This window comes from Thermobia domestica, chromosome 16 (genome assembly GCF_964235325.1).
Source record: "Thermobia domestica chromosome 16, izTheDome1.hap1.1, whole genome shotgun sequence".
Lineage (NCBI taxonomy): Eukaryota > Metazoa > Arthropoda > Insecta > Zygentoma > Lepismatidae > Thermobia > Thermobia domestica.
Window position 1 is genome coordinate 71,202,724 of NC_137469.1, and position 14,972 is coordinate 71,217,695.

At 35.3% G+C, this 14,972-nt stretch overlaps 1 protein-coding gene across 3 annotated transcripts in view; it reads right to left on the reverse strand.

Moving 5' to 3' along the window:
• Nucleotides 1-14,972, reverse strand: part of LOC145673146 (myb-related protein A-like) — a 114,331-nt gene that overhangs the window by 43,556 nt on the left and 55,803 nt on the right. For all 3 annotated transcript variants that reach the window (XM_081742569.1, XM_081742568.1, XM_081742567.1), the window contains exons 2-4: nucleotides 9,185-9,314; nucleotides 6,600-6,749; nucleotides 76-308 (exon numbers count right to left, since the gene is read on the reverse strand). In XM_081742569.1, the coding sequence (XP_081598695.1) occupies nucleotides 76-308; nucleotides 6,600-6,749; nucleotides 9,185-9,314 (513 nt within the window). The remainder of the gene's footprint in view (nucleotides 1-75; nucleotides 309-6,599; nucleotides 6,750-9,184; nucleotides 9,315-14,972) is intronic.

The window sequence follows — 14,972 nt, forward strand, 5'->3', positions numbered from 1 at the left end:
TATTGTACTGAGCTGCTATACGTAACTAAGTTATTTGATATTTTATAAAATAACAGATAATACAGAAACTCATACCTGCCAGGGAGAAGTTTGGCAATTTTAGCCCACTGATTTCCCCACTGGCGATGTGCCTGGTAGATTACACGGTCCTCATCATCAGTCCAAGCAGTCTTCTTGATAGCAGGGTTCAGATGATTATGCCAGCGCTCCCTACATTGCTTCCCTATTCGCCCTTTTAAATGCCGAGCTATTAACGTCCACTTTTTAGGCCCATATCTTTTCACTAACTCCACCACCTTCTCATCCTCCTAAAACAAAAGTATCAATTACTTTTCAGATCAAACTATCACACACTATAATCCATACATCAAACATATCGAAAAAAAAAAAAAAAAAAAAACTCCTCCTCTCATATGTTAATAATTTGTTAGTTTCTAAATAACATTGAAATTGCGTTTAATCTTTCTATGAATCTGCGTTTTTGTTGGCTACAATGAGCGGATGTAAACGTTGACGTCATAACCGCAAATCACGTGACAAAGATGGCGTCTACTCAAGAGAAAGCGCAGTGTGTGGCGTGGTTTTGTGAGTTAAAATCTCGTGTTTTGGTGAGAAGAAAATTCCGACAAAAATATCAGAAACAACCACCTGCAGGTTCAAGTATCAAGAGATGGTACGATAAGTCCCTAGCTACCGGAAGTGTCTTGGACTTGCCTTGTAGCGGAAGGCCAACAACCAGTGTTGATGTGGTTCAGTCCGTGTAGGAAAGCGTGTTGCGAAGTCCAAAGAAATCGTTGAAACGCAGATCCTTGGAGCTGCGAGTGCCAATGACAACGCTACACAATAGCGTTCGTAAGAAAATAAAAGCAAGCTTTACAAGTTGAGACTTGTACAGGAATTGACGGAAGAAGACTGTGACATAAGAAGTGAGTTTTGTGAAATGATGCTTGCACGGTTGAACAGTGATCCAGGGCTTCTTTCAAAGTTACTGTTCTCAGATGAATCCACGTTTCATGTGTCTGGTAAGGTAAACCGACACAATTTTAGAATCTGGGGAATTGAGAATCCACACAAATTTGAGACACATGTTCGTGTTTCTACAAAGTTAAATGTGTGGTGTGCTATTTCAATGAAACACTGCACTGGACCTTTCTTCTTTGATGAAGACACGGTGAATGACGCCAACTACCTCGATATGCTAACAAACTTACTTGTTCCGGAGCTTCGGAAGTTAGGCATTATCAATGAGGTTCACCTACAACAAAATGGAGCCCCTCCGCATTTTTCCCGAGACGTGTGTTGAATTCCTTGATAAGCAATTTCCCAACAAATGGATCGGCCGAAGAGGAGTAATCAATTGGCTTGCGAGATCGCCAGATCTCACGCCTTGTGACTACTGGCTTTGGAGACATGTGAAGACAGAAGTTTACAAGCAAAAAGCGAAAGATGTTCAGGACCTCCGGAAGAAGATACGTGATGTGATTGGGAGTATTACGGATGAAGGACGTCGAAATGCCATTCTTGGATTCCGAAAAGACTTAAGCAATGTTTGGACGTAAATGGTTCTCAGCTGGAGGTTTGGCGTTGATAAAATGCTTGGAAACAAAATTTCAGACTTTCTTACAAGCCCACTAAAACTTTTGTACAAATACAATAAATGGTTACATAGTTACAGCTTTTTACTTTTTTGCAGGACTTTTGGAAGACCCTGTAACATGTAGGTTATTTTTTAAAGTCTGTTTACAAATACCATTTGAAAAGGCCTGCTCCTGACATCACTTATGCACAATCGGACGCCATTTGCATTCAAGCCTATACACTTCGTAGTGTGAGGTTAAAATATTTAAGGAAAGAAGTCTCAATCAAAATGGATTTGTTGGAGTTTCGTTTGGTAAATAAGGGTTCCGAAAGTCTTTATCCAGAAGTGACAAGCAAAAAGATGGAAGATACCCATAGTAACATATGCTGATTTCACATGGTCAAAATACCGAAGCCATTTGAATGGATTACCAGACAGACCAAACATTTAAAGTATGTTAATAGTACATGGATGTACAATGTATATTATTTCACTGGTGCCATTTTTGATTTATACGGAAAATAATGGTAAGTTATTATTAATAGCGGCAACGGTAGCTGTTGTAGAGCGCTCGCAGCTGGTGCATAGTCTCTGGTTCGATTCCAGCCCACGCCAAGTGAACTTTGAATTGGATAAACACGTGTATGAGAATTTTCTCGGGGTTCTCACGTTTCCTACCACTTTCTTCATTCCACCATTATCAGCATCTCATCATTACAGTCTCCCTTAGCCTAGGTACACTCATGTCCAAAATTATTGTCGCATGTCTATAAATATGTTGTTGTAGGAATACAATTTGATAACGAATTCGCCCGGTATTTCTTATAATGGTAGTATGTGTATAATAGGCAAATACATGTATATGGAAAATTTCATATCAAATAAGCAGTAAATAAGAACAATAAAACAAAAATAAAACTTTATTGTCCATTTAGCAACATTTTGTTTTACTCATTCTAATTTTCGTATTTATAACTCTTTTCCTATGAAATTTACCACAAATATACATTTCTCGATTATACACATAGTAACAGTATTAAAAGTATCCTAGAAAATCATTATCAAATTATATTCTTACAAGAAGACAGTTATAGATATGCGACAATTATTTTGGACATGAGTGTACATAATCGTGGGACGTTAAACTAAATTATTATCATTAGACCCTATTACTATTATTTTGGCTTTAAAATGAACTTGAATTTTAATAGTTTGATTTCACTGATTTCTCCTTCAAATCTATTTCCTTACTTAGCTAAAATTAAATTATGTATAATTTTACTATTTATTGAAGAAATTTAAGTAGTATTTAATTTGCATTTAATGCAAATTCATTTTGAAAAGCAAGGAAAATTTAACTAGACTGAAAAAAGTGAGTAAAACCGCATTATTATATTCCAGTTTATTTCGTAGAAAAAATAATTTCGCATAGAAATCACTGGGTTAAAAAAAAATGTTGATGTAAGTACTCAACCACTGTTAAGATCTATACATCACAATTTATACATAAAATTTGTCCTAAATTTTTATCTCAAAATTTTGGCAATTTTATGCAAAACGTGGTTCTGTGGAAATATTCCCTCTTAAGTTTTATACATACATACACACACACATACTATTTAATTGATCTGTTACTTTTTAATCTTTGCTGCAGACCTTGCATCCTCACAGTGTTTCCAATGAGAATTGAACGGAAGACGAGCGAATTTGAGTGCGCTAACAGCGCTGCATCGCTACTGGTGAATTCACGCATTCACTAAGCTCTTGGCAGTTCGCACTTCTGTGCTTTATTGTCATGTTCTGTACATGAGAGACATCTGCATTTTAAAAACACTATCAATTTTCCTTTATTCTTTTTTAATATGGGCAGTCACGTAACAACACCAGACGCAGGAAATTCAATGCATTCATATGCTACAGTGAACTATCATAGTTTAATATCGCACAGGACGCCAGATTGCCTCCGCGCAGTTCATTGTCTTGAAAGCAAACGATGCCAGGTGTACTACAAAAATGAGGGTTTGTGATGGCACAGCGGAACTTCGCTTCAGCTCCAAACGAAACGGAAATGAACATGCGATTAAGAAGTGGCTTGCTCATCCCTTGCGTTTGGGGACTCATTCCAAAATTCGTCATACTTTTCATTTTTTCTTTTCTTCTTTCTTTACAATGAAATGAGAAAGAATCTAACAATGAGATGATGTTTTCCAATTTTTCAAGTAGACTTCGGAGATTGCGTCCTCACAGTGAAAGAAAGAGAAATACAATTATAATCAAATTCACTGTCCGTTTATTTTATCTTAGTCTAATCTATTTTAGATATAAATGTATTCGGAAGGTAATAAAGTTCCAAATACAACTGCAATAGCCATTTTGCAACTGCAAATCCTATTTATAAACGGCAAACGTCTCATTCTAATTTCTAAAAGTAAGCACTAACGCTATCCCGTTATTGCTTCTGGACAATAGAAAAACGCTATTATTTCAATTCAATTATTTTAAATAGGATAAAAACCGTAAATATATTTAGATTTGAGAATTCATATTTGTATCCTTCTACAGTAATATACTGTGACGAATTAATTTTAACTTAAACTGTATTGTTTGAATCTAATTATTTCAAAATGGATGGTGATGATACTGAATTTGAACATACTTTACTATTTATTACTAGGACACGGGCCGTAACGCATTTAGATTTGAGCATAATATTGAGTAACCATATGCTGGTTGGTGGGTAGATAAATAATAATGATAGACCTCTGTGTGTTAAATGTAAACAATCAGAGCTTTTAATGAAGAACTATCTTAGCCTATAGTGGGCTGAAGGCTTGGTTGCAACAACTATTGTCATGAAAATAGGAGGATGCCGATCAGGATCTATAAACTTTAAGAAACCAATCAGTATTTGCATGCGAAAGTGAAAAGCAAAAAAACCACTACCATTTTATTTACCTATGCCCGGAAACGGCCTCTATCATCTTGCAATTTCTTGTTAAAATATTTAAACTCTGCTTTGCAGCTCCGAAGTGCAAAGTTTCGTTAGGTTAACTGTATATATTAATACCTTTATACTTAAAAGTTAACCAACTGTCACTACTGTATTGCATCAACAATGATAGGTTTAAGTTCTATATGCATTCTATTTAAATGTAACTGCAATAAAAGTATATTCGGTTTACCCGTGTCGTTCTCGACTGTCCAAGGTTGATCACCGGAGTCTATCCACATTATTGGGTAAAATTTATGAAATACCAGCCAAAAACAGAACTGATCGCGAGACTGGTAACTATCGAATTCTAACCTTCCACTTGTTAAGTATATGCTTTACTACTGCGCTGCCAGCGTTACCCCAACACGAAAGGGAAATTCGATCTTCTGCCAATTCAGCTCCCCTCCCCCTTAAAAAAATATATTCATATATTGCGTGACAACATAACTTTATATAACATTTACGTTTACCGCTAATTTACAAGAAAAATCTCGTTCAAGCCATTCACAGACAAAGGACTCCTGCACAAGATACAAGCTGTCAGACATTTGTAAGTTTGTATGCGAAGAAACAAAAGTAATAAACCATAAAAACTTACGTCACTAGTAATTGACAGATATTTGCCTGGCAAATTTGGTTAAATCCGAAAGTAAACAAGGTAAATCAAAAGATAAGACAAGTTGGATTTCAATTAGAAAAGCAGGTTCTAACAGACATAACATTTTGAACATCTTTATATAAGATCTGGTGACTGATTCAGGCAAAATGATTATACATAATTATCGTTACAATATATTTTATAAGCATGGATTTATAAAATTATAATCCATTATGAGTCATAAATGTAAGAAAACTATATAACCACTTTCCTTTTCACGTATTAGATTATTATCTCTCTATATAAAACGTAATTCAGCAAATTTGGGTGTGAACAATTTGTATCATCGTAATACATGGTTGGTATTCTACAACAAAATGAACAACCACCAACCAATCAAGAGACCACAATATAAGCGGAAAGAACGTGCCAACTTCAACCTTCACGGTGACCTCCTCTAGAGGGAGATGAGACAGTAACGGACAATCTGAAGGTCACGCCGAACTCTTCCTCTTCATCAGGATTCTCCAGCCAGCGCGATGCGGATGTGTGCTCAGATAGCATAAACATAATTACCTGAGTAACTTTCATGCCTTATATTAATAGATTTTACACTATATTGAAGGAATTGTATCGTGCGAAGTTCGTAAATTTGTATTTCTTTCCGAAGAAATGGACAGTTTCCAGGCATATCATATTGTTACGAAATAAGGATAAAATAAAAGAGTAACGCCACCAATAACAGTGCAGGCTAAATATTATGCACAAAAATAATTATGCTCATTTTTGTCTTTCTTTGGAAGAAGAGAATATACAGCATACGCAGTTACCGTACGAAAGGATGATAAATCACTAACACTTCTTTTACGTTTCAAGCGCTGCAGTCTGTTGGAGCTCGTATCATAAAATATTTACATCTTGTAACATTGCTATAGATTTTGAAAAACCCGAATAGTATAATTATATGTATCATAAATTTACACTCTATATGACAAGAAAGCTATAACAAAACTTTTATTAAGCTTTGCTATTAGTTTTATTTAATCAGTTACTAATGTATTGAATACGAGACTCGCAAAAACGGGCGTAGATTTCCACCTTCCACTGACGAGGTATGACAACATAATCGCAATCCGTACATGTATAGATTATTCGTTTAAAGAACAAAAAGTTTTCTGATCACTTATTCAGTGAATTGTAAGTCTTGAGATCTGTTCAAAAATATCAAATTAAAATGCAGTATGTCCTAACAATAAATAATATACGGTATTTATTAAACTAATATGCCGCTAAGCTACTCCTATTATTGTCAATTTTTGAAGTGATGCATTTGTTAGGAACAAAAATTTATGCAATTGCTAATTTGTTATGTAACGTAAAATTACCACATTAAGATTAAGCAAAATATCTATATGAAAACAAAACATTACCTCTTTGGTCCATGGCCCTTTCACAAGCTCAGGATTCACCACTTTCTGCCATCGTTGTTGACACTGCACATCAGATCGATCTGGGAAATGTTGTGAAATAATGTCCCACCTCTCGTTATGGTGTTCCACTAACTGCTTCAATTTCTCGTCCTGAAGCCCAATGAAACAATGTCATTTACGATATATATAGTTTCCTCTGATGTGAAGGAAATATACTATTAAGTTACTAATTCCATTAAGGTTGTTACACATTAATTTAATTTACTTACCACTTAAGCTCAATTTTCTCCATATTATAGCATTTAATTACGTATTTCATTTGCGTACGAAACTGATACAATATACATCTTAGAATGAGCACATATTAGCATTTAAAATAAGGAACATAGTTGTAAAAACAATGAACCATTATCGAACAAAAATATGATTCAACACACAAGTAATTAGTCCATTACTGACCAAAATTCCAAATTTCACTTTTATAGGAGGAACAAGTAGTTTCAGGAATAGTTTTGGTGTTATTTACATGCAAGAAATAATAAGACACAACCGTTTAATCTTCCTGTTAAAAGATATTTTAAATAACTAATAATTTCTGTTCGCATTTTAACTAAATTATTGCATGCAACATTCTAACGTACGACTATTTTGATATCAAAGCAAGCTGAAAAATGTGACAATATTATCAGGTCAACGAACACTGTATCATTTCGAATTCCGATGGGCCATACAGTAACTGGTTTTGTGTACATATTTTCAATGATTCACGAAGGAATTATATATAGCCTGGCCATCTTTCGAATCAAATAATTTCTGTGGCAGTTCCACCTTCATAGGTTTTTTTTTTTTTTTTTTTTTTTTTTTTTTTTTTTTTTTTTTTTTTTTTTTTTGTTAGCATTCTTCTATCCATATGAATTTTACATAAACATTCCAACAAATGACTTCTTATTCAGTTGCCTTTCTTAGATAACGAAATTAAAAATTCGGAACTTATCCAATATCATGCATCACAAACAAATCAACTATTTACGAATCCATCATATAGACTAATAAGGAACGTCCAATCTGGAATCTAACACCGGAGTTCTCCTATCATAAAGCTGGATTTTGATCACACTCCTTGTAAATGAAATCTAAGTTTTACATCCCACGGCTAGGCTAAAGGAGACGGTGATCAGAAATGAATGAATTGGTGGAATGAAGTGGGAGGAAACGGGGAAACCCCGAGAAAATCCATGCACACGGTGTTTGTCCTCAATAAAGCTCACTTAGCGCGAGCTGAGATCGAACCAAGGACCCCATGTACCAGAGCCTTGACACTGAGCCAAAGCGGCCCCCACACTCCTTGTGTCGTCAAATGTTTTCTTACTATGGCATCCTTCAGACAACCTCTTGCGAGCACTCCGCGCCATTATTCAAGATATTATTTCGACATCAGACTCAGATTTTAAACACAATCTATATGTACGGATGAAGGCTATTAGTGAGTGTGTGAATAGCCTTCCTGAGCACAACTCGAATTTCTGAGCTTTCACGCTAACAGAATTAGAAGTAGGAACACAGAAGATATACATATTGCTCCGAATTGAAACAATTACACATTTTTCAATCCAATCCTCTAAAAATTATGACCTTCACGAACTTACCGCAAAATTGTTAGAGAAACATTATTATTATTTTTATGAATATCAGAAGAAAATTTCAATCAAGAAAGAAAAAAAAATGGAAGTAGTGAGCCAGTACTTAAAGACGTTTTTGAATACCAGATGAGAACTTCAAGCCAGATAAAATAACAGGGAAAGTATTGAATGAAGGCCAGTAACTAAGTAGTTTCGAGTAAAACCGCAAATCACAGCGGCATCTTACATAAGAGTAAAAGTAGTGGCTCGCCTTCACCTTGACCTTGAGATGCGCGCTGCTTGCTCCTCCCATTCAAACAAAAGTGAATGATCTAATGATCTCGTTTTGAAATACCAGGGACTATGGAGAAGTTCACGCTGCCTACATTATTTTCTTTTCACTAAGCAAATACACAGAAAAACTTTTCTATCAAGGATCTGGCATTTTATTGCTACAGTCAAAATGTTTTCAGAAGAGGATTAGGTCGCAATCGTCCACGTACGCGGGTCATCTTAATACTGTAACATTTACATCAATTATATTTGAAACAATATTAGTGACGAAATCGACTGGGCTTTATGGTTAGTTTCTTTTAATAAAGAAAAGTTGTTACTGTTAATAACCTCTACCAGGAGATGAGATGAGAAAAATGTGGATTAAAACAAGCACCGTTCTCATCCTGAACTGCCGTATGGTTCATACTCCTTGATGGTCACTAACTACATGACCCTATTGATCCTCGATTTCAAACGTTCGTATACTTTTGCTGGCTACGATATATATAAAAATCGAGTTCTTCGAAATGTACAGTATAGAACAAGGAATGAAATTAACTGTATGGATAGAGTAATAATAAAATGTTGAAAGTGAGAATGAGAACAAAACTGGATACAAGACTTATAACCTTAGTTGTGATATATTAACTTATTGTGTGCAATAAATGTTAAATGTAACAGAAGTCTTACCTCCTCTTTGCTCCAGCGACCTTTGTTGATACTTTTCCGGTTTCCGTTGCGTGACATGGGCGTCTCATCCGTCGTCGCCGAGTCATCGGAAACGTCTTCACTAGAGCTGCTATCATAGCCGGATTTGGACCTGAAAAATTCATATTAAAATACACATAATAATGGTAAGTACTCCACGGATTCAAGGAACTTATCTAGGTTGTTTTTACAATGCATAAAAACTATACTATAACGAATATTCGAATAATTCATTATTCAAAATTTCTAATTGTTTGAATTTTAACCGCACTACTACACACAACAAAGTATGCTATGAGGCTGAAGTAGCTCTTCAATATTAACAGTCTACAATGTTCGAAAATAATATGCCAAAGAAAAGGACTAACGCTAATGTCACTGGTGAAAAATGATTACGCTTGAATACATTTCTAATTGTGTTTTTTACATCGATTTGAGGACACTGTATTCAATGGAACTATTTCTGAACATATCCGTCCATGAAATCAAGAGAAAAAGAATCTTGAAGTTGGAATCTTTGAAGCATCGCTTATGTCAATGGAGAAAGCGTACATGCCTGGATACGTTTCTATTGCGCTTTTCATACTAATTTGAGAACGCTGAATCCAACGGGATTATTTTGAAGCTTATTTGTTTATGAAGTTACGAGAAAAATAATATCAAATGTGGGCTTTTTGAACTGACTGCTAATGACAATGGCAGAAGTGTCCATGCTTGGATATAATGAGAAATGCCAATTTGAGGCCACTGAATCCATTGGGACTATCTTTAAATATGTTTCTCCATGGTATTATGAGAAAATTTCCACCCATGAGAGGAGTCATTAATAATAGTTTTTTTTTTTTATTTTTTAATATGAATTTGATTATGCTGAACGCAAGGCAATTACTTCTAAAGATGCCCATCCATGGGATTACGAGAAAAATGCCAATTTTGGGATATAAATAAATATAAATATCCCAACTTCAAGGTCGATTTTCTCAAGGCCCAATGGACGAATGTGTTTAAAACTAGTTTCATTAGATTCAGCATCCTCAAATTAGTATGAAAGGCACAATTAGGAATGTATCCAAGAGTGGGCAAGTTTACCAGTGGCATTAGCGTTAGTTCTTTACACGGGTTCTCTTTAATCTTCTTATCCAGAATTACATCGAAAAGAAGTTCGCAAAAATATTATTTTAATTAGTTTACAGCGCATACGCAGGCAGGATCAGTACTCCGTGAAAATTTCGAATTTATACTAAAATAATTTATTTTTAGTTATTTAAAATTCTATTTATTCAACACTAAGCCAGATACAGCCTGCAAGGCGAACTTAGAATGGAATCATTAATATCAACAACAGAAGGAAATGGATGGATGGAAATTTATCAAAAGTATAATCCCGGCAAACGCTTGGAGTTACTGTCAGGATGGCTGGCTACCGGACTTCAAGCCGGGACCTCCCGATTCCCAAACAAGAAAGCTAATCCTTGATCTACACCCGCTCGATTTACGTTAGAAATTTCTCTAACGAAAATTCATGTTTATTTTTTCAGACATTCGTTCCCCTCGGATTCGTTTTTTGATTACCACTTTGGGTTAACTTAGAAAAATAAATATCTTTATAAATTTGAGGTCTGAGCAAAGGAGTCGCCAAAGAAAGAAAGAAAAAGAAACTCAGGTCCACGAACCGCTCCTTGATGGCATTCTTTACCCAAGTAGATTTTAACCTATAGATAAACACGGGTTATTCAGTGCTGGGAGTGCGAGGATTTCTTGTTAAGCTGTTGAAACTTATGGAAAAGCTGGTCTTAAAAGTCCAATTTTCTCGAAAGTTTGAATGTGGCACTTAGACGACTCTGACACTCAACCAAATCTTATTTGACAATCAGTATTCTATTTATTTCTTGCCAGTTAAAATGATTTAATGAAACTGTAATTGGTAGGAAAGTTAGCCTGACTAAATACCTTTGCACGTATTCATAATAGGAAAAAAGCATATAAAAGTTCTGCTGGCAATCTCGTGATGTGACTGAAACCCAACGAACCAACCCAGCCCGTATCATTTTGAATTTTCTGACCTTGACCCCACCTATTCCATCCATCCAGGAGGCTCGCCGACTTCACAATTCTGCGAGCTCGGTATGCGTGAGGCCCCTGTGGGATCAAGTAAAGAGAACATAGGTAAGACCGAAGTCGACCGAAACATCTTGCTTCCGTTTCCGGTGGTCTGCCAGGTGCTCATTTCAGTGTTTTCTCTATACAGTAATATACAGGAAACACTTTTTTCTTAAACTTTTTTTTTTTCTGCTCAACAATAACAGTTTAACACAAAGGTTTAATAACAATAAAACAAAGTACATTTCTTGAGGAAAGATTCACTACATGCTTTGAAGCACACTACCTTTAGTGGCGGGAAACAAGGAGTAACACCTTAATGGAAGGAAAAGAAAATTGCCACTTTACGTAAGCACATAATCATCTCATATTATGGGGTGCATAGATTGTACATATTTCTTGGTGGTCAGTAATAATACATACTGCATTGTGCATCGAGACTGTTTTGTCTATTCAATGGGAGAAAAATAATAAATATCCGGCCAACAGAAGTATTCGAGCTTATCAGTATTATATACATACATACATACATACACATACACACGCACACACAACAGATTTTAAAAATATATATATATTTATACATTTTATCACTACGTAGGATTGACTATATAATAAAATTGTTCATCTTTGGTCCAATTTTGGGTTGATATGAGTACGAAGAGTAAAAACAAAAACAAAAAGGACAACAATGTAACCACTATGTGCATAGAAAAGACGCCCAACGTCTTTTACATACTTTCAGTTCCCAACAACCGTCTACTACATAAAGAAAGCATATGCAGGCGTATGTTTCACTTTATTTTCACGTAAATACGTTTTCTTCTTTTATCTTTGATCTGTTTACCTTTTTAAGGTTCCCACTTTCTGAAACGTACACAAAAAAATCGAAATTCTTACTTCTATATATAAAAATAAAGGGAAAAGAGCATTAGCTTTCAACAAAATGTTGATTAATATTTTTATAACACTAATTAAATATTTTTAAAAAAAAAAATCAAATGTAACTTTATTTTTGTTCAGAAAATATCAATGTCACTTTTAAGAATTTACGGTACCAACCTTTTAAATAAAACACTGAAGATAAAATCGAAAGGACTGAAAATAGTAAAATATGTAATTTTATGTAAAATAGACAGAAATATGTAACACTAGCTGTTGCCCGCAGCTTCGTTCATTTGGAGCAAATAATCCTTCCTGAGACTTAGTTGATTGGCTTTAGAAGTATCATGTGCAAAATAAAATAATAAAAGCTTAACTGTGAACAGGGATCGAACTCAAGTCCTCTCCATTGCAGCTCTCCACTCTACCAACCAGAGGCGTCATTTCAGACTTCGCTTGAAGGGGGCAAGAGCACCACCGACATAAGACTTTCGCGTTTTGTACTAGTATATTAGTATACAATCAATTAAAGTATATGTATTCCTCAAACTCTTGGGGGAAGGGGGCAATTTCGCCCTCCTGCCCCCCTAAATGACGCCCCTGCTACCAACTGAGCTTTTCATCTATATATTATAATGTTATGTTTATAAGTTTGTCTCCAAAGACAAGTTTATATGTTTGTCTCCAATTATTTCTCGAAAACCACAAGTGCTAGAAACGTGGTTTTCTGTGGTCGATTCCAAATTCTGTATAGATTGTCCAGTTTTAATTTAATTATTTTTTAAAAAAGTGACGTTTTTTTATTACATTGTTAGGGGTACACTGAAAGTGTTGAAAGGGTCTTTCCTGGTAAGATACTGAAATCGGCCCTTGATCCAAATTGGGTCGCTATTAGCCAGAAAGGTTACCTTTGACCAAAATTTACCTCAAAACAATTTTTGACCCCTACCATCTCCCCTTACCGAATTATCGTATCGTACATGCTCAAAATTGAAGTTTTAAATTTTGGTGGGGGTGGTCCAAAAATTTTGAAAGTTTCACAGATTATAGATACTATCTAGATGCAAATGTGCATTTTTTTAAACTATCGATTAAAGTTTTCTTTATTTTTTGTGTGCTGAAAATTTTAAAACATTGTAGTTTTTTTTTGGGGGGGGGGGGAGAGGACACGTCCCTGATTTTTTGGTTAAAAAATTTGTTATACCCTTAGGTACAACATATATTTTTTCGGGGCCTGAAAGTGATGGCAACATTGTCAAAAAGAAATAAAACTGAAAACAAACGTGTTTTTCGCACAGTTTTTCCACCATTTTAGGGCCCTCAAGGTGAGGAACCCCTTCAAACAATTCTTTATTGCAGTACAGTCCATCTTATATGCAAGTCTACCATCCTGGGTGAGGTTATTCCTGGGTTTTCCTCATTCTCACCAGGCAAATGCCTGGATGGTACCTAACATAATAGTTCCATGCCGCTTCCTCATTCCTTTCTCCCTCTCCAATTCCCCGGGCATCATCCCACACAGTATATGTAACAAGCTAACATGGCCATACATGCCAAAAGCCCAGAAATGTAATTCCTAATTCTCTGAATGCATTATTATTATTATTATTATTATTATTATTATTATTATTATTATTATTATTATTATTATTATTAGTTTCCACTTTTAATTTAAATCACAACAATCACTTTAACAATATAACATAAAACATGAATTGAATTTTACTGCTCGTATGTTCTGGCCACCCTATAAAGTAATGCAGAAACGCACTCATACCTCTCCTCACGACAAATCTTCAACCATTAATAGCATATAAAGACACAACAGCGACTCGTCAGATCGGTAGTATATCTGAGCATTATTTTCATGCTTGAGAGAACAGGACTCCAAAACACGATTTTCGCAAAATTTACTTCAGTATAATCTAAAGTCGGTCGCAGAGAAGCCCAAACAATTCGAAACATTATAATGTAAGTGAAAGTTAAATTAAGGCAATGTGAGCGAACAAAGAGTGGAAGGTTAGTTCCGAGAATTGTCATAATTGCTTACGCTTAGAGGATAAGAAAAGTTAGTAACGTCGTTCTGTTGTTGGAGACTACGAATTCAAGCTGATTCTCAAATCAGATCTGTGAAAAACGTCACAAGAGGTTGCAGAAAACATTGATCATTTGCATATAGCATGACATTTGGAGAAAATAGAAATGGTGACAAGGAGACAAACTCAAAGATTTTATACACTGATGCTACTTCTGCGCAACGAGAGCGATCCATTTTACGCACATATTTACACCGGCAAGGAAAACTAAACCTTATACAGCAACCGACATATTCTGTCAATATTTGGATGAAATTATACATGACCACCCTGACCCCCTTATGTAGGGCTAAAGGGAGCTTCTGGAAAGTAAGTTTTGTTTCTAACATGACTGTGCAATGTTCGCATCGTATTTTCAAATATGAAAAACCGAAGATTTTGAACGAATGACTTTTGTGACATTTTTCCGTAATCTTTCTTTTCTGTCTTAGATACGATATTACCATAGCAATCTGTATGTTGTTTCAAGTTGCACAAAAGTTCAAGTTTGATCCCCCCCCCCCCCAGGCCTTTGGAAGCAGCTACAGGTCTGTAAATTTTTGTGTATTAACTTATGACCCCGGACTACATGCACTCACAAATTCAGACCTCTGCGTAAGTTGTTTCCTCTTCCCAACCATGTTTTCCAAAAATGTTGCTACTGTAGGCCATGATTTCACCCTCTTCAAGTGGTTTTAGGCAAAAATGTTACG